At 42.4% G+C, this 21,087-nt stretch overlaps 1 protein-coding gene across 6 annotated transcripts in view; it reads left to right on the forward strand.

Annotated features, from left to right (window-relative positions):
- Positions 1-21,087, forward strand: part of gapvd1 (GTPase activating protein and VPS9 domains 1) — a 127,820-nt gene that overhangs the window by 32,593 nt on the left and 74,140 nt on the right. For all 6 annotated transcript variants that reach the window (XM_048613480.1, XM_048613482.1, XM_048613485.1 and 3 more), the window contains 2 exons: positions 2,523-3,366; positions 15,391-15,477. In XM_048613480.1, coding sequence (XP_048469437.1) covers positions 2,523-3,366; positions 15,391-15,477 — 931 coding nt within the window. The remainder of the gene's footprint in view (positions 1-2,522; positions 3,367-15,390; positions 15,478-21,087) is intronic.

The raw sequence follows: 21,087 nt of genomic DNA on the forward strand, positions 1-21,087 counted from the left end.
AAGGGAGTCGGAGAGAGTGGTCCCTCCAGAAAGCAGATAAGCGTGGGAAGGGAAAAATGTCTTTGGTAGTGGGGTCAGATTGCAGATGGCGGAGGATGATGCGTTGGATTTGAAGGTTGGTGGGGTGGTACGTGAGGACAAAGGGGCTTCTGTTTCGGTTGTTATTGCGGGTAGGGGGTGTGAGGGATGAGTCGCGGGAAATGCGAGACACACGGTCGGGGGCGTTTTCGACCACTGTGGAGGGGAAGTTGCGGTCCTTGAAAAAGGAGGACACCTGGGATGTCCGGGAGTGGAATGCCGCCTCTTGGGAGCAGATGCGGCGGACGCAGAGGAGTTGGGAAAAGGGGATGGCCTTTTTGCAGGAAGGTGGGTGACAGGAAGTATATTCTAGGTAGCTGTGGGAGTCGGTAGGCTTGAAATGGATATCGGTTTCCAGGTGGATGCCAGAGATGGAGACAGAGGTCCAGGAAGGAGAGGTATGAGAAATGGTCCAGGTGAACTTAAGGTTGGGGTGGAAGGTGTTAGTGAAGTAGATGAACTGTTCGAGCTCCTCATGGGAGCACGAGGCGGCACCGATACAGTCATCAATGTAACGGAGGAAGCGGTGGGGGATAGGGCCAGTGTAGCTTTGGAAGAGGGATTGTTCCACGTATCCTACAAAGTATCCTGCTCCCGAGATGAGGCATTCCACTCCCGGACATCCCAGATGTCCCAGTTTTTTCAAGGACTGCAACTTCCCCTCCCACAGTGATCGAAAACGCCCTCGACCGTGTCTCTCGCATTTCCCGCAACTCATCCCTCACACCCCCTACCCGCAATAACAACCAAAACAGAATCCCCCTGGTCCTCACGTACCACGCTACCAACCTCCAAATCCAACGCATCATCCTTTGACAGTTCCGCCATCTGCAATCTGACCCCACCACCAAAGACATTTTTCCCTCCCCACCCTAATCTGCTTTCCGGAGGGACCACTCTCTCTGTGACTCCCTTGTTCGCTCCACACTCCCCTCCAGCCCCACCTCACCCGGCACTTTTCCCTGCAACCGCAGCAAGTGCTACACCTGCCCCTACACCCACCCCCATCCCAGGCCCTAAGAAGACCTTCCACATCAAACAGATGTTCACCTGCACATCTGCTAATGTGGTATACTGTATCCGTTGTGGCCTCCTCTACATCGGGGAAACCAAGCGGAGGCTTGGGGACTGCTTTGTGGGACACCTGCGCTCGGTTCGCAACAAACAATTACACCTCCCAGTCGCAAACCATTTCCACTCCCCCTTCCACTCGTTGGACGACATGTCCGCCCTGGGCCTCCTGCATTGCTGCAGTGATGCCACCCGAAGGCTGCAGGAACAGCACCTCCTATTTTGCTTTGATACCCTTGGGCTGCAGGGTTCCCACGTGGACTTCACAAGCTTCAAAATTTCCCCTCCCCTGCCCGCATCCCAGTACCAGCCCAGCTCGTAGCTGCCTCCCGAACCATTCCTCCCACCTTGAGCCCACCCCTATCTCCTGCCCACTAACGTCTTCCTGCCTCCTTGACCTGTCCGTCCTCCCTAACTCTCCACTTACACTCACCTTTACTGGCTCCATCGCGCCCCTGTCTGTCTCCTCTCCACCTATCTTCTCCTCTATCCATCTTCTTTCGGCCTCCCCCTCTCTCCCTATTTATTTCAGAATCCCCTTGCCCTCCCCCATTTCTGAAGGGTCTTGACCTGAAACGTCAGCTTTCCTGCTCCTCTGATGCTGCTTGGCCTGCTGTGTTCATCCAGCTCTACACCTTGTTATAGGAGATAGCAGAGGTGTGAACTACTGAGTGTCAGTGGTGGAGTGACTGTTTCTGGATGTGATACCAGTCAACTGGGCTGCATTGTCCTGGATGATGTCAAGCTTTGTGAAATATTGGTAGAGCAGGACCCATCCAGGTGAGTGGGGAGCATTCCATCACACTCCTGACTTGTGGATAGTAGACAGTCTTTATGGAGTCAGAAGGTGAATTACTTGCTGCAGTATGCCAATCTCTGACCTTCTGTTGTAGCCAGCGTATGTATACGGCAAGACCACTTCAAATTCTGGTCCAGGATGTTGATGTAGGAGTTTGTGATAGGAGCACCTTTTTGAATGTCAAATGTCAATAAAATTTGTCTCTCATTGGAGATAGTCATTATCTGGCATTTGTGTGGCACAAATGTTACTTGCCACTTTTTGGCATTGTGTGTTAACTGGCCAGGGCTGTTGGACAGTGTGCAATGCGACTGTTGACACCTGATATCATGAAAGAGAGGCCACGACAGTGGTCACAAACTTGGACAAGGGCGGGGAGAATACACCCCAAGAAATGTTTCCGAAGTATCCAATCATGAATTGTTCAAACAATAGTCAAAGATTCTGGAGTGGAGAGAAGAAATGTACAAAGTTTTTTGATTTTCAAGACAGTTGGAGATGCCTCTGACATGTCTAAATGATTTGGGTGAAAGTGATATTCAATTACACTCGGAATTTTTTTTGTTTTTTTTAGTGTGGAAGCTTCTCCGGCAGAATGTTGCAAACATGCAAAGATTTTGGAGAATACACAGTTTGTGGATGGATACAAGCAGCTGGGATTCCAAGAGACACTATATGGTGAATTTTTGAATCGCTTGAGAGAAAATCCAAGACTTGTTGCCTCCTGCTTGGTTGCTGGGGAGAAGCTTAATCATGAGAGCACCCACAATGTAATCCTTACAGTATTTACTGCCCTTTATGGTAACTGCATTATGCAGGAAGATGAGAGCTATCTTCTACAAGTGTTGCGCTACCTAATTGAATTTGAGTTGAAAGAGAGCGATAACCCCAGGCGACTGCTTCGAAAAGGTGCTTGTACTTTCAGCGTTTTGTTCAAGCTTTTTTCAGAGGGTCTGTACTCTGCAAAACTCTTTCTTACTGCAACTTTACATGAACCAATTATGCTGCTGCTTGTAGAAGATGAAGATCACTTGGAAACTGACCCAAAAAAGCTTATTGAAAGATTTACTCCGGCGCAGCAAGAGAAGGTTTTTGGGGAGAAGGGCACGGAGCAGTTCAGAAGGAAAGTGCAGGAGATGGTAGAAAGCAATGAAGCAAAGCTGGTAGCTTTGGTCAACAAATTTATTGGATATCTTAAACAAAATATTTACTGTTTTCCACATAGTTTACGTTGGATTGTATCGCAAATGTATAAAACCTTGTCATGTGTGGAAGGGTTGGCTGTTGGGGAAGTGAAAGCCATGTGTACGGATTTGTTGCTTGCCTACTTTATTTGCCCAGCAATTGTGAATCCAGAACAGTATGGGATAATCTCTGATGCTCCAATTAACGAAGTGGCAAGATTTAACTTGATGCAGGTAAGATTACTTTCTCCTTAATAAATTAATTCCTAAATTTTCATTGTTGCTCAACAATTAAGACTCTGAAAAGTAACTAATAAAAGTTAAAATTGGATACCTCAGTATTACTGGTACAGAATCTGGAAATTCAATTCTGGGTGAATCATTACCTTAGATACTAGGATGGCGTGGTGGCTCAGTGGTTAGCACTTGCTGCCTCACAGCGACAGGGACCTGGGTTCGATTCCAGCCTTGGGCGACTGTCTGTGAGGAGTTCGCACATTCTCCGTGTCGGCGTGGGTTTCCTCCCACAGTCCAAAGATGTGCAGGTTAGGTGGATTGGCCATGCTAAATTGCCCATAGTGCCCAGGGATGTTTAGGTTAGGTGGGTTAGACATGGGAAATGCAGGGATAGGGGAATGGGTCTGGGTGGGATGCTCTTCGGAGGGGCAGTGTGGACTTGTTGGGCCGAATGGCCTGTTTCCACACTGTAGGGATTCTGTGATACTTAGGAAAAGTTCAGGTTTTTTTATTGATGAGGAGAGTCTATTTTTGTGTTGGCATGTTTTGCCAGCGCATGTCTTGCCACTCAGACTTTGAAAATGTGGTTTTATATTGGCTGTCCCCAAGCTGTAAAGGGGCAGCACATTTTTACTAGAATTCAATTCAGCTTTTAGTTTCCCACCTTTCCTTAAGCTGAGGGTTTGTACTTGTTTTGATTTGCTGCGAACCTCATCCAGTAAGCTCTGAAAGTAAGTAGTTTTTATTATGGAATGAATTAAGGTTGTAATTGTTAACACCAAATCTTGAGAATGGAAACCTTCATGTAAATTTAATGTAATCTAGGTGTAGGTTTTGACCAGGAGATGTGATACTCCTCCGTAGGATGTACTGTTGAAGCCACTTCTCCCAAAGTTCTGTCATGAAGTAGAAATCACTGAACCAATTTAATGCTATTGGCCTCACTGTAGCTAGGAAAAGGTTGGTGTAAAATGCTGGAGATGGGGAGAAGGGAAGGAGTAAACGATAGTCGGGGGAAGGAGCAAACAGAAGGCGGAAATGGAGCCCAGAGATACAGTGAGACCAGCAGTTGACAAAGAAATGGATAATGGTGAGCCTGGAAGGAAAAAAAGAAAAAAACAGTAGAGCAGAGGAACAGTCCCTTTGGCCCACTAAGGTTATGCCATCACATGATGCCTTTCTAAACTATAAAAATCTTTTGCCTCTATGCTGTCTGTATCCCTATATTCCTGCAACTTTGTATATCTGTCAAGATGCCTCTTAAATGTTGCTGTTGTATCTGCCTCCACCACCTCTTCTGATGACGTGTTCCAGGCACTTAACATCTTTTATATAAGAAATTTGTGTCTCGCATCTCCTTTAAGCTTACCCTATTTACTTCAGACTGATGTCCCCCAGTAATTGACATTTATATCCGACTCTTTATTCAATCCAGGCCTCATAAATTTTGTGAACTTCTCTCAGGTTGTCTCCATTCAAGTGAAAACAAACCAAGTTTGTCCAATCCCTCCTCAGCCAAAGCCTCCAGATCAGGCAACATCCTGGTAAACCATTTCTGTGCCTTCTCCAAAGCCTCCACATCCATATGGTAAACAGTTTTCCAAATGTGGCCTAACTAAAGCTCTATACAGCTGCTACGTGACTTGCTAATTTTTATATTCTTTGCCTTGACGGCAAGCGTGCCGTATGCTTTCATGACAACCTATCCACTTGTGTTGCCACTCTGAGAGCTGTGGACCTGTATGCCAAGGTTCCTCATACCTTAATACTTAGAAAGGTGCTGCCATGTACTGTATACTTCTCTCTTGCATTAGATCTCCCAAAATGCATCATTTTGCATTTGTCTGATTTAAATTCTATCTACCATTTCTTCGTTCTAGTCCCTGGCCTATTTGTATCCTGCTGTATCTTCTGGCAATCCTCCTCACTGTCCACAACTCTCCCAGTCTTTGTGTTGTCAGCGGATTTACTAATCAGGTCACCTACATTCTCCTCCAAATTATAAATAGTATGTGTGTATATATACAAACAAAAGGGGTCACAACACTGATCCCTGGAGAACACCACTGCCCCCAGATCTCTGATCTGAAAAACACCCTTCCACCTTTACTTTGTCTTTTCTTTTGTTCACTCATGGGATCACTGGCTGGTCAGCATTTATTGCCTGTCAGTAGCTGCCCTTGAACTGTGTGGCTTACTGGGGCAGTTGAGAATCAACCACACGACTATGGGTCTGGCGTCACATGTGGGCCAGACCAAGTAAGGATGGCATATTTCCTTGCTCGAAGGATATTGCAAGAATTGAGAATGGTTTTGTAGTCAGTAGTAGATTCTAAATTCCAGATTGACTTTTATTGAATTCTGATTCCACCACCTGCTGTGGCAGTGTTCAAACCTCAGCCCCCAGAACATTAGCTGAGGTTCTGGTTAATAGTTGCACGACGATACCACTAGGCCATTGCCCGGCACTCTTGTTTGTGTTTCATATTTCCAGCATCTACAGTTGTTTAGTTTTGTTTGCTAGTTACATTGGGGCACAGCCTCTTCACAAATCAAAAATTGTGTTCAAAAGCTTTGAAAACTTGTCAATAATGTATTCCAAAAGGAATCTGTACACCCCTTCTGAAGGCCCTGTTAGTTGGGGAATGGGGTTGGGCAGGGTGGAAGAATAACAAGTAAATATATCAGCTTTTTAATTGGACAGTGAGGAGATCTCAAGCCAAAGGGTGCAAATTTAGAAATAAAACTAATTGGCATTGGGGAAAATGGGAATGCCTTTGACAAATGCAAAAGGCAAAACTAAAAATATCCAATTATATAAAATTCCACAGAACAAAAGCTCTAAAAAATGAAATGCTTAAATGATTGTTGGTAGCCGCATCAATTACCTTGATTGTAAATGTGTTTTGTAGTACTGATAACTGAGGCATTGTTGACTTGCACTTTGTTTCCATCATACATGACTAAAAATGCCAGTTCTGTATCCGTCTTACTAGCTCACTGTGGATCCCATGTGACTTCAAAAGCTGCTAAGAAGCACTAATGGTGGGTGAAAATGGATTAGCTGTGGTGAAAGCAGCCCATGTAATGACAAGGCCTGGTGTCTGGGGATGGAGGAAGGACATAGAGGAAGATGCTCAGCCCCTAAAATTATTGAACTCGATCTTGAGTCCTGAAGGCTGCAGGGCCCCCAAGTGGAAAATGAGGTGCTGTTCTTTCAGCTTGGGCTGAGCTTTACTGAAGCACTGCAGTAAATACTAGAAATAGATGTTGGCCAGGCAACAAGGTGGTTTGTTGAATTGATGTTGTTGAAGCTCAGTCATTTTTGTAGACAACTTCTTGTGAATGCCTCAATTGATTCTGCTTCTACCTTATTTCCAAAGAGTACATTCCAGACTAAAACCACTTGTGTGAAGAAAATAGTCCCACTATATTTGGTACGTTTACAAATCACTTTAAATCTATGCCCTCATTCCTGGTCATTTTACTAGAGGGGACAGTTTCATGGAACACTGTACAGAATGGAAGCAGGTCATTTTGGCTCATTGACTCCACACCAACCCTCTGAAGAGCTCCCCACCACTCTTCTTTCACCCCCGCCCCCCCCCCCCCCCCCCCCAACCCAACCCCAACCCCCAAAAAAAACCCTTCATATCTTGCGTACTCTTGTAGGAAACCAGAGCAGTTGGAGGAAGCCCATGCAGACACGGAAATGTGCTAATTCCATGCAGACAGTCATCAGAGGTTGGAATTGAATCCTTGTCCCTGGCACAGTGAGGCAACAGTGCTAACCGCTTTGCTGCCCTAGGTTTTTCCCTATGTACTGTATTCAGCCCCCTTGTGATTTTGAGTACTTCTGTCAGATCTCCTGTGAGCAACCTTCTCTCGTATCTATCTTCATAACTGAAACTTGTCATCCTTGGAACCATAGTTGTAAATTTGTTTTTATTTACATGGGATGTGGGCATCACTGGTAGCCAGCATTTATTTTCCATCCCGAGTTGCCCATGAGATGGTGGTGGTGAGCTGCCTTCTTGAACTTCAGCAATTCCATGCTGTAGGTTGACCCATAATACACTTGGGGAGGGAATTCTAGAATTTGGATCTTGCGACAGTGAACGAATAATGATACATTTCCAAGTTAGAGTGGTGAGTGACTTGGAGGGGACCTTGCAGGTGGTGGTGTTCCCATGTATCTGTTACTCTTGTCATTCTAGATGGAAGTGGTTGTGGGTTTGGAAGGTGCTGTTTGGGGTCTTTGAATTTCTGCAAAGCATCTTGTAGGGAGTGAACACTGCTGCCACTGAATGTCAGTGGTGATTGTGGTGATGATCAAGCAATCTGCTTTGTCCAAGCTTCATGAGTGTTGTTGGACCTGACCTGTCCAGACTCTTGAGTTGTGCCCTGTAGATGGTGGACAGTATTTTGGGAGTTAGAAGGTCAGTTACTCACCATGGTTATCCTAGCCTGTGACCTGCTTTGCAGCTACTGTGGTTGTTGAGTCCAGGTGAGTTTCTGGTCAATGGTAGCCCCAAGGATGTTGATGAGAGGGTATTCAGTGATGGTAAAACCATTAATTGTCAAGGGGAGGTGAATAGATTGTCTCCTACTGGAGGTGGTCATCACCTGTCATTTGTGTGGCATGAATGTTACTTGTCACGTGTCAGCCCAAGCCTGGATATTGTCCAGATCTTGATGCATTTGAATATGGACTGCTTTGGTATCTGAGGAGTCACAAATACTACTGAACATTATGCATCATTGGTGAACAGCCCCACTTCTGATCTTATGATGGAGGGAAGATGATGCAACTGAAGATAGTTGGGTCCAGGACACTAACCTGAGGAACTCGTGTTGTGATGTCCTGGAGCTGAAATGACTGACCTCCAGCAATGTCAACCATCTTTATGTGCCAGGTAAGATTCCAACCAGCAGAGTGTTTTCCCTGATACCCATTGATTCCAGTTTTGCTAGGGCTTCTTGATACCATATGATCAGATGCAGCCTTGATGTCAAGAGCTGTCACTCAGCTCTTTTGTCCATGTTTGAACCAAGACTGTAATGAGGTCAGGAGCGGAGTTGCCCTGGTAGAAGCAAAACTGGGCATCACTGAGCAGGTGCTGCTTGATAGCAATATTGATGACACCTATCCATCATTTTACTGATGATTGAGAGTGGACTGATGAAACAGTCATTGGCCAGGTGGATTTGTCCTGCTTTTTGTGTAGAGGCCATACCTGAGCAATTTTATACATTGGTAGATGCCAGTATTGTGGCTACCGGAAGAGTAGTAAGTTCTGGAGTCCAAGTCTTCAATACTATTGCAGCAATATTGTCAGGGCCCATAGCCTTTGCACTATGCAGTGCCTTCACCTGTTTCTTGATATCGTGGAGTCAATTGAATTGGCTGAAAACTGATATCTGTGATGCTGGAGACTACTGGAGGAGTCCAAGATGGATCATCTACTCAGTACTTCGGCTGAAGATTGCTACGAATGCCTCAGCCTTAGAGTCAGAAGCGTACGGTACAGAAACTGGCCCTTCGGTCCAACCAGTCCATGCTGGATGTAATCTCAGACTAAACTAGTACCACCTGCCTGCTCCTGGCCCATATTCCTCCAAACCTTTCCTATTCATGTACATACCTAAATATCTTTTAAATGTTGTAATTGTATCCACGTGCTCCATTTCCTCAAGTTCGTTCCATGCGCAAACCTCGCTCCGTTTTTAAAACACAAAATTTGCACTTCACGTCTTTTCTAAAACTCTCTCCTGTCACCTTATAAATTAAACCCCAGTCTTGAAATTCCCTACATTTGACTCTGTCTATCACGTGCTGCTTATGCGGTTTCACATTCAAGTATTCCATTTTGGTCGCTTCATCAGGTTAACACCTCATTTTCAGGTATGCCTGGTGCTGCTTCTGGCTTGCCCTCCTGCACTTTGCATTGAACCAGGGTTGATCCCTGGCTTGACAGTAGTGGTTGAGTGGGGGATATGCTGGGCCCTGAGGTCACAGATGATGCTGACGATCAATTCTACTGCTGTTGTTGGCCCACAGTGCGTCATAGATATCCAGTTTTGAATTGCTTGATATGTTTGGAGTCTTTCCGATTTTAGCACGGTGATAGTGCTGCACAGCATGCTGGAGGGTATTCTCTGTGAATGCGGGACTTTGTCTTTACAAGGACTGTGTGGTGTGGTCACTCCTACTTGTACTGTCGTGGAGAGATGCATCTGCAGCTGGCAGATTAGTACATATGACCCAGCTAGCAACTGTTAGGAGCTGAGCAGCTCAATTAGTAATGCTGCTGTCAAGCCCCTCTTGATGGACTCTCCCATGCAGAGTACATTTCGCATCCATTTGCTACCCTCAGTACTTCCTCCAAGTGTTGTTCAACATGGAGTACTGATTCATCATGACGGAGAACGATAGGTGATCATCAACAGGAGATTTCCTTGCCCATGTTTAATCTGAAACCATGAGACTTGATAGTATCTGGAGTCAATGTTGAGGACTCCAAGGGCAACTCCTGCCTGACTTTTTATACCACTGTGCTGCCACCTTTGCTGGGTCTGTCCTGCCAGTAGGTGGTAGTGCTGTCTGTGACATTTAGGTGTAATAATGTAAGTATGGCTATTTCAGGCTGTTGCATGACTAGTCTGTGACAGCTCTCCCAATTTGAGTATGAGCCCCAAGATGTTGGTAAGGAGCGCTTTGCATGGTTGACAGGGCAGTTTGTGCCATTATCTTTTCTGAGGTGTCTAGCTTGATGTCGGGTGGTCCGTCTGGTTTCATTCCTTGAATTTTTTGCAGTTGATACAATTGAGTGGCTTGCTAGGCCATTTCAGAGAGCATTTGTGAGTCAACCATATTGCTGTGAATCTGGAGTCACCTGTAGGCCAGACCAGGTATGGATGGCAGATTTCTTTCCCTGAAGGACATTCATGAGCCAGTTGGGTTTTTCCCAGGATCGACAGTGGTTTTGGTTGGTAGATTAATTGCAGACATTTTTATTGAATTAAATCTAGATCCCAAGAGAATTAGCAGAGTTTCTGGATTAAAAATCTCATGATGATGATACCACTAGGTCATCCCTTTCCATCTCTTGAACTCCTCTTGTCAGCTGTTACAATGGCTTGTGTAGCATCTACCTCCTTGGTAAAGATAGATGTGAAGAATTCAGTTAGCACATCAGCCATGCCTCTTGACTCCATGTGTAAATGCCCTTTTTGGTTCCTAATTGGCTCTAATGCTCGTTTACCATTATATAAGACTTCGGAAGATTCCTTTTGTCATCTCTCTTCACTTCTCCAATGTGCCTTTTCAGCTTCCCTCTGAGCCTCTTTATTGCTCTTGGCTCTCAATTGTATTTTCTACCTGCCACCTGTCACAAGTTCACTTTTTTCATCTTGATCTCTATTTCTTTTGTCATGCAGGGATCTCGGATTTGTTTGTTCTACCTTTCCATTTTGAGAGAACATAATGACTGTGCCCGACTCATCTCCTCTTTGAAAGTAATCCATTGTTCAATTACTGCTTTTCTCACCAATCTTTGGTTACAGTCTAATATAATAAAACAAAGAAGTCTGAATGCTGGAAATCTGAAACCAAACCAGAAATTGCTGGGAAACTCCACAGGTCTGGCAGCATCTGTGGAGAGAAAGCAGAGTTAATATTTTAAGTCTGTTGATCCATCATCAGGACTGAGTTCGCTAAAGGCCTATTTATGCTGATGGGGTGCTGTGCAAAAGTATTGGAGTGGATAGGTGGAGACAGAGCCTAAAAAGATAAAGTAAGTTGGGCTGGGAATACTAAGCTAGGGCAAGAGAAAAACTAATAATCGGACAGTGATAAGGTGAAAAGATTTGGCTGTGCTGAAAGCATCCCATGTTGTAACAGCCTCGTGAGGGATTGTTAAAGTTCATGGAAGGGTGTGAACAGGCTCAAAAATTATTGAGTGGAGCTGGAGGAACACAGCAGGCCAGGCAACATCAGAGGAGCAGGAAAGCTGACGTTTTGGGTCTGGACCCTTCAGACATTCTGAACACACTGTGTTATCACTGACTCCAACATTGGCCGTTCTTACTATGTCTAAAATTATTGAACTCTATTTTGAGTCCTCAAGGCTATGGATCCCCAACTGGAAGATAAGATGCTTTGCTTCCAGTCTGTTTTGGCCTAGCTGTATTCGTGCCTTATTGAAGTTTGCTCATTACCAGTTGATTATTTATAATCTGAATTGAAACGATATCATTGTCCACCAATATCTTAAACTTTGGGATACAGTAATCACTGTCTCCTGAATGTTCCCCCACTGACACTTGGATCTATTTGGCCCATCTGATTTCCAAGAACCAGGCTAAATAATGCATCCTTTTTAGTTGGCCTTGCCACATACTACTGTCGGAAATTTTCCTGAACACAGTCTATGAATATTTGGTCTTTTTGTCCTTAATGCTCATACTGTACCAGTTTACATTTTAATCATTAAAATCCTCAATTGTAACCACTCCATAATGTTGACATCTTCTAATTTCTCTGCAGATTTGATCCTCTACATCCTTCCTACTAGTTGGTGGTTTATAGACTACGATGACTAGTGTAATTACACTCTGTTTAATTCCTTTGCTCTGACCTTGAACCTTTTAGGATATTCTCTTGCTCCTCAGGTACTGCAATACTCTCCTTAACCAGTACTACTATCCCTTCTTTCCTTCCTCTCCATTGCTGAACACCTTTATACCCGAGGATATTTAACACTCAGTCCTGTCCTTCCTTGAGCCTGGTCTGTTATTGCCACAGCATACTTGCATACGGCAATCTGCCTGAAACTCGTCCAATCTTAATTGCTATCTTTTGCATTTACATACATCAAGTACAGTAATCTTGATTTGGATTTAATTACTTTTGTCTTTGTCCAACTTTGACTATTCACTTTCTATTCTTTAAGCTAGGGCTATCCATTTCTCCAGGTATTTTGTACACCTTGGTATTTTTATCTAATATTCTGTTTGTTCCATCGCTCTGCTGAGTTGGTTTGAAATCCTCTCAACAGCATGAGCAAAAACCTTAGTCCCAGCTCTGTTCCATGTAACCTGTCCAGCTTGTACAGATGCCATCTTCTTCAGAGTCTGTCCCAGGAAATTAAAACGCCTGCTCTGCCTTAGCAATGCCTCCATTACCTTGTCTGTCTACTTATTTCTTTACTTATTTGCATATGGCACTGGGAGTAATTTGGAGATTACTACATTTCAGATCCTGCTTGCTAATTTACTACAGATAGTTCTGCTATAACATGTTTTGTTAACGTGAATTGGCTGTAACACGATTGAATAGTGGATGCTGTTTGGATAACGTACACTTTCTGTAGTGCAGATGTAGCGACTTTATTTATTTTATTTATTTATTTAATTTTTTCAAATTTTTTTTATTTTTTTTTTCCCCATGGCAATTTTCTGTAGGGTGAAGTTGCGAGAATGCAACTGTCGTGTTACAGGAGAACTACCTGTACCTAGCTTCCAAAACTTTTGATTTTGTGACCACATCTCCTCTCTCCCCCAAATTGTTGGTCTACATTGTTCCAATGAAGTCTGACAGATTATAAATTAGAAGTTTTGATAAGTCAGATATTAAAAATCATTTCAGGTGTTAGAACTTCACAAAGATCACTGTCTAATCATAGTTTCCTTGGTTAGCTGAGCTCAGTAGATTTCCTTCTTGCAGGCAAAGTGTAGGCTTTCCAGACAGCGATTCCTAGACTAAGATGGAGTGTCCAAGACAGCCAGCTGACTTAGACTGCTTTCCTTCTGCTGATCAAACTGATTGCCAGAATTGTATAGTTAAGCAATTCAATAAACACTCTTTTCAGTCATGTGATGAAGACAGACATTTCCGATGCTGAGGGCACATTTTGGTGTGCTAATTGGAAGGTTGTTAAAAGTCCAAAGATGTGCAAGCTAGATGGATTGGCCATGCTAAATTGCCCGTAGTGTTTAGGGGGATGGGTCTGGGTGGGATGCTCCAAGGGTCGGTGTGGACTTGTTGGGCCGAAGGGCCTGTTTCCCACACTGGAGGGATTCTATTCTATTCTATCAGTGTAGCTTTACTTCTCCTATTGGTTTCCGATGTGAGGTGGGCTCTTGTTTGTGCTTCTATTTGATATACCTCTGCAAGTACATGATGGAACAAGGGCTGATTTGGAATGATGTGTTGTCCAGGGAGCTATGTTGTTCAATCAGTGAAACTGACTGCCCAAAAATGTGTAAATATTTAAAGTCTGTACAACAAATTAGCGGACTTTATATCCTGTGGTTGCATTGCTTTTGTTTACTTTGTTTTGTTGTTCTCTCTTAAGTGACCATACTTAGATTTTAATACAAATACAAGTACCAGTCTGTTGAAGAATTGAGTTGGTACATTTGTCATGCTGACTGCCCAAAATTCAGTTTGCTCCTGCAACTGTCATATACCACTGTCAGTACATTCAGTGCAAGCAAGTTTTCAGTTTACCATAAATGTTTTTGTATGCAGAAAAGAACAATCTGTAATTGAATTGTTAATTTTTTTTGTGGTTCAGAAATAGCAAAAGATAAGATCAATTGTGTATAATAATTTGCAGAGGACATTTCTTGGGGTTACAGCTATTCCAGTGAAAAGAGCTCCACTGAATTTGGGATGTACTTGACACAATGTGTGTATGCTGACAATATTTCACTCTGATTCAAAGTTAAACTAAGGAAAGATTGGTTTCAGTACTGCCTTTCACTATCTGCTTTTGAGAGAGTAACTATTATATTTGGCAATGTGTATTATTATAATTCTAGTGGATAGTATTTTTTTCGGGTTGATTATTGCTGTTCCATTTGTACACCTTTTAGAGACCATGAATGAACAATGTTGTTCACTTCAAGAAGAAGGATATTGAGGCAAGAAACGAAGTACTGTGAATTCAGGAAATCTAAAGTAAAAGAAAATGCTGTAGAATTGTAAATACTCGGCAAGTCAAGTGTGAGCATATATGGTGGGAGGAGCCACTAATGCTTCAAGTTGTCCTTCTGTCAGAACTGTGAAAAGTTACAAATGTAACAGGTTTCATGCGATTACAGATGCTGGCTAAGGTGGAGAGGGAGGAAAGAACAAAATCAAAGGCCTTTTAATAGGTTGGAAGATTGAAGTAACAAATGATAAGTGATGGTGTGGGCAATGTATGGTGTTAATGAAAAAAGTGAACAAATAAAAGATGAGTCTAGAAGAACTGTAAATAACAACAAACATGACCAGTATCTTTTGGTTATAAAGTTCATAATTTGAAATTGTTGAATTCTGTGTCAACTTTCCTGACAAGATCATGAGGTAGATTCTTAAGCGTTGTTGAAGTTTAGTCTAAGTGTCGAAGGTTGAGGACAGAGTGACAATTAAACTGACAGATGACTGGAAACTCTGTGCATGCTTATGGCCTGAATGGAGTTCAGCAAAGTAATCACCCATTGTGTATTGTCTTAACATTTGTAGAGAGCTTTAAGGCATTGGACAGGTGAAAATTACAATTTGCTGGAATTTTACCTGAGGCAAATATTCTCAATATTTTAGTTGTCAGCACTGTTTACACTTTATAGCAGGTGTGGCAGGGCAGATAAGATCCAGCTCTTTACCATGATTGAAAGGTCTAGAACAAACCAGCATACAGAGAATCAAGATGCAGACAAAATAAACTTTAAGGAGATGGTGAACAATACAATGGAGTACAATACTCAAGTTGAAGCAGAGGTGATGTCAACATTTAAGACTGGTGATTGAAGACGGAGTCCACAGAGATATGAAACAAGGTGGGCTCATGGGCTTAATGTTGATGTGTTATATAAAGCAAACATAAATTGACAGTTTCTATTTTTCAAAATCTGTCATTCTTTATAATATACTTCAGAATTGAGCATAAATATGATCTTGTTATTAAAGACTACTGTGTTTGTGTTTGAAGCGTGCAAATACTGCAATGTTTTGAAACTTTTATGTTTTAGGTTGGCCAACTCTTGCAGCAGTTGGCAATGACCGGCAGTGAGGAAGCAGATCCACGGCTGAAGAATAGCCTCTCCAAATTTGACAAAGTAAGTGAATTGGCATTCTACTGAGAAAGTAATTAAACGTTGTAAAATTGACCAGGGAGTGTAACCTCAAGGCTTTATACCCCTTTTTTCATGTGCTTGTCAGTGATTTCGAATTCAACGGTAAGTTTGGCTGTAAGATCTGTTTTGTTTTGCCTAAAGTGGTTCCTGTGCAAATTTCAGCATTGTATGTGAAACACTGTATTCATGTAAGCATGATTTTTTGAGGGGGGGGTGGTGCGCGGGGGAAAGGAAGGAATTTTAATATTTGAATCCTGTTTGCTAAATTAATGCTTACAAGAAGCTTTGCAAAGAAGGTATGTATATTTGAGCTACGGATGGGATAAATCATCCTGGACCCTAGCCTTAATGATGTTTGCACCTGAAAAATATACCTGTGGATTTTAGATGGAGTGAATTTCAGCCTTTTCCACCTTCATTAAATAAGTTTCCTTACACTGTTATGATCCCAGCTAGAGGACAAGTCAAATCCTAACCTGAAATGTGGCTTGGTAGATCACTTATTAAAAATTTAATAATATGATCTTTCACTGAAACACAAGCATGCAGTGCTGTAGATTCCATTTTAACAATAAAACTGAAGTTTATTATTCAAAAATAACGAAGGTAAACTGAAAAAATTACTTGTAGTTTTAACCACACTGTAAAAGGATAATCTCTTTAATACCTAAACACTCCCTTACAAGTTATAAAAAAAAATGCTTGTGCAGTACCCAAAAGTAACCCCCATACAGTACTTTTTCAAATAATCCTATTCTCCAACATTTTTAACTTGTAGACTGAAACCTCTGATATCTTATTCCTGGAGTTATTATAAATTTTTCTGTATTTAAGTGAGCTTGGCTTACAGTACTCTTCACTTCTGGTCTGGGGCTATCATTTAACTCTCAGGTAATCTTGTTACACTATATTCTCCCCTTCTTAGAAGCACTGCTCTTTATATGAATCTCCAGGCAACGTCTTCATAGAACTATCCAAACAAAGAAAAACTGAAACAGGACTCCCTGTAAGCCGTGGTGATTCGTTTGAATTCAATGTTTTAAAAAAAAACAATAATTCTGGCAACCCTTTAAAGCAGAATAATTCACCCTAAGTCGTAAGATCCTAAAGTAAATATAAAGTCATTAAGCTGCCAAAATAGCCCCCTCAAACTGTTTAAGTATATCACCACAGCTCCAGAAATACTTATGTTAATTATCAACATAAAACACAAAAATCCTATAAAGTGTATGTATAATAAGTGTGCTTATTTAAAGTCTGACTTTAAGAAACTGAAGTCTTAAGTATTTTCATGGTTAATGAATGATTATAGAAGCATTGTGTATGTTTCTTGGTAAGATCTGTAAGAATGCTTTTTTTTTGATATTAGAATGGCATAATTTAGACATTGTTATTTTGCCATTTTGTTTCTGGATTTGTATCTAGTCAAGAATGATCAGATCCAAGTCTTCTCAGTTTGTTGGCTGCCCAGGTCTTGTGTAAGATTAGTTTGTTTAATTTAAATCTGATTTTTTTAAATAGGCTGCAGCACAAAACTACCTTTTTAATAAATTTAGCTAATGGCAACCCATTTACACTGTGAAATAGTGCATTCTCTGTGGGAAGGAGATGTGTTAATTTGGAGGGACCAGACTTCCTGGAGCAACATTGGGTACGAACGTCATGGGCAGGCCATTGAGCACATCAAGTCTGCAGTTCAGTTAGACCTTACGTAATCATTCAACCTCAGTGGTACTTTCCCCACTTATCTTTATATTAGTCTCCAGAATTCTGTAGTCTCAAGAATTCTATTGATTTCTGTCTTGCCCATGCTCAATGGTTGAGCTTCCACCGACCTCTAGCAGAGAGAGAGTTTCAAAGATGCGCAGTCCTCTTGAGTGAAGAAATTCCTCCTTACGTAAAGGGAGGTGATGGCCTAGTGATGGTGTTACTAGACTATTAATCCAGAAGAATGGTAATGTTCTCACGACCCTGGTTTGAATTCCATTATGGCAAAAGGTGGAATTCAAAATCCGTAAACTTCTGGAATTAAGACTTAAATGATGGCCCTGATGAAATCATTGTTGAATGTTGGGAAAGCCCACCTAATTCACTAATATCCTTTAGGGAGGTAGACTGCTGTCCCTACCTAGTCTAGCCTATTGATGTGGTTAACTCTTAACTGCCCTCTGAAATGGCCTAGCAAGTCACTAAGTTGTGAAAAAAAGGAAATGAAACTATCTGGCTTCCACCTGATGGACTATCTGAAATCTAGGCACTGGAAATGACAATGGCAAACATAGCCTTGTCAACCCTGTAAAGCCCACATTACTTTTGGGGGCTAGTACCAAAATTGGGATAGTTGTCTCTCAGGCTAGTTGAGCATCAACCTGACATAGTCATAATCAATGAATCATACCTTAGAGACAATGTCCCAGACACTGCCTTCTTCATCCACGGGATATGTCGTGTCCCACTGAAGGACATGGAGTAGCTAAGCAGCAGCACAATGGATTGAACTGGTCATGTCCTAAAGAACGTTGGTGCAGATCCAGTCCAGCAGCAGGTAGTGAGGGAACCAATGAGAGGGGGAAAAAAAAAACAGATTTTACTAACTACTCACCAGTGTTATATCTGTCCAAAGCATTAGTAAGAGTGACCACCCCACAGTCCTTGTGGAGATGAAGTTCCATCTTCACATTGAGAGCACCCTAGTTCGTGTTATGTGGCACTATCATTCCACTAAATGTGATAAACTTGAAACAGATGGATGCCCTATCTAGAGTTGCTCTATGAGGCAGTATGCACTATTGACAGGAGCAGAATCGTACTCCAACACAATTTACAACCTCATGGCCTGGCATATCTCCCACTCTCCCATTACCATCATGAACAGTGAATCATGAACAGGAGTAGACCATTCAGCACCTTTTAGCCTGTTTGCCATTCAGTGAGATCATGGCTGGTCTGCGGTCTAACTCCATATCCCTGTCCTTTGGCCTATTCCCTTTACTTAACAGAACTTTAACTATAACACATTTAAAATACACAACTGGTTGATTGCAGGAGGGCATGCTATAAGCAGCACTAAGCACACCTAAAAATGAAGTGCCAACCTGATAAAGTTACTAAACAGGACTACTTGTGTGCCAAACAGCGTAATCAAGTAGTGGACAGAGCTAAGCAATCCCAAACAAATTGGTCAGATCTAAGCTGTGCAGTCCTGCCACATCCAGTTGAGTGATGGTGGACAAGTAAATAACTCACTGGGGAAGAAGTGTCCACAAACAACCCCATCCTTAATTATGGGGGAGCCCATCATATCAGTGCAAAAGATAAGGCTGAAGTATTTGCAACCATCTTCAGCTAGAAATCGAGTGGATGATCTTGCATGGCAATAATCGGTTCACTGATGCACAGTTTGGGTTCTGCCATCGCCATTCAGGTCCTTGGCCCATTATAGCCTTGGTTCAAACATGGGGGAAAAAGGAGCTGAATTCCAAAGGTGAAGTGAAGGTTGCTGTCCTTGACATCAAGGCCTCATTTGACCAAGGGTGGTGATAAGAAATCCTAGCATACCTAGAGTCTTCGGGAATCAGGGGAAACCCTGCTGTTTGGAGCCCTACCTGGCACAAAGGAAGATGGTTGTGTTGTTGGGGGGCAATCATCTCACTACAGGATATCTCTCCAGAAGTTCCCCACGGTAGTGTCCAAGGCCCAACCACCTTCAATTGCTTCATCAATAAACGTCCCTTCATAAAGAGAGAAGTGGGTATTGTGCCATCATTTGCAAACCTGTTCAGTACCAATCAGGATGACTCAGATACTGAAGCAGCCCATGTCCAAACGTAGCAAGACACTGATAATATCCAGGCTTGAGGTGAAAACTGGCAAGGAGTATTCTTGCCGAATAAATGCCAAATTATGACCTTCTCCAAGAATAGGCAATCTAACCACTGCTCTTGACGTTCAATGGTGTTACCATTCACTCGAAACTGAACACAACTGACCACGAAAATGCGCAGACAACCAGAGCAAGTAGAAGCTAGGAATATTGCAGTGAGTAACTCACCTCCTGACTCCACAATGCTTGTTAACCAGCTACAAGGCACAAGTCAGGAGTGAGATGGCATACTCTGCACCTGCCTGGATATGTTTTGCTCCAGTCATACTCAAGAAGCTTGACGCCATCCAGAACAAAGCATGAGATTGGCACCATATTCACAAACATCACCCCCTCCAGTTCCTACGGCTTAGGAGCAGCAATGTGCGTTCTCTGCAAGATGCACTGCAGGAATTCATCAGAGCTTCTGAGACAGCACATTCCAAAACCCACGGCCACTGCTAATTAGAAGGGCAAGGGCAACAGATACATGGGAACATGACTAGGTTCCTGTTTCCCTCCATGTCAACCTGACTTGGAAATAATATCTCTGTTCTTTGTGTTGCTGGGTCAAAAATCTTGGAACACCCCCCTGAATGGCATTGTCTGTCTACTTGCAGCATGTGGACTGCAACGATTCAAGAAGGCAGCTCCCTACAACCACCTCAAGGGCAACTAAGGGTGAGCAGTAAATGCTAGCCCTGTCATTAATGTCCACAAATTCCTGACTGAATTTAAAAAAAAAAAATCGTGGCCTCCCCTTTTATGCTGAGGTGATGTCTCTTGGTTCTAGATTCACCAGCCAGGGGCAACATCCCATCCATATCCCACTGTCTTATCCTGTAAGAGTTTTCCAAGTTTCATTGTGTCTTATTCTCCTTTTGATTCTCAATCTGTCCTTGTGAGACAGTTCCAGGGATTAATCTGGTAAACAAGTTACTCTCCCTCTTCTGTGTCATTTGTAATATCATCAAAATATACTGTACTTTAAAAATATTGAATGTCAAATTTGAATATTATATCAAGGGCAGACTAAAACACGTGACATTGAGATGTCTCACTACACTTTAAAATTTCAAATCATTTATGGAAATGTTCATGTCCCACGTTCTGTCACCAGTTATTGTGTCTTAACTACTTAATTTTGTCTAGAAGCAGTTATGCTGACTCAACTTCACAGCACACTAAAGTGTGCTAATTGCAAGAACAAAATAGTAAATAACATCTTGTTAAGATGCGCTGATATGAAAAGAGCCTATTGTGACCAACTTCACAATGTAAATTTTCAGCTGAGAATCCCAAATTGAAATCTATAAGGCTATACTGGTGACTCCCTTATTGGAGATTGACCTAATCAGAGCAAAAATATTTCACTTGATACAGCCTTTTAGTCAAAAATTTTAAATGATCCAGATCTCAAAGCTGCCCATTTGTTGATTATCATAAATGCATTATTTAGCTGAAACAGCTGTAATAGAGTAATAGTCTGCACTTCAGAACAATTAGCAAGGCTAAACATCATGTGAGACTCCTCTAACTTAAATCCTGAATTGTAACAATTCCTTCTGCTGCCTGAAAGTTGAAGGCAATACGTTACAAATCAACTTTGCCCCTCTGAGGCAGTCTTTAACGATGTTCTGTTCCAAAGTCATTCAGCCATCATTGCTACCATTTTTGCCAGCCATTGTCAATAGTGGTCAATTGTCTTTCAAGTGGCTGCTTTAAGGAGT

This window comes from Rhincodon typus, chromosome 28 (assembly GCF_021869965.1).
Source record: "Rhincodon typus isolate 14 chromosome 28, sRhiTyp1.1, whole genome shotgun sequence".
NCBI lineage: Eukaryota > Metazoa > Chordata > Chondrichthyes > Orectolobiformes > Rhincodontidae > Rhincodon > Rhincodon typus.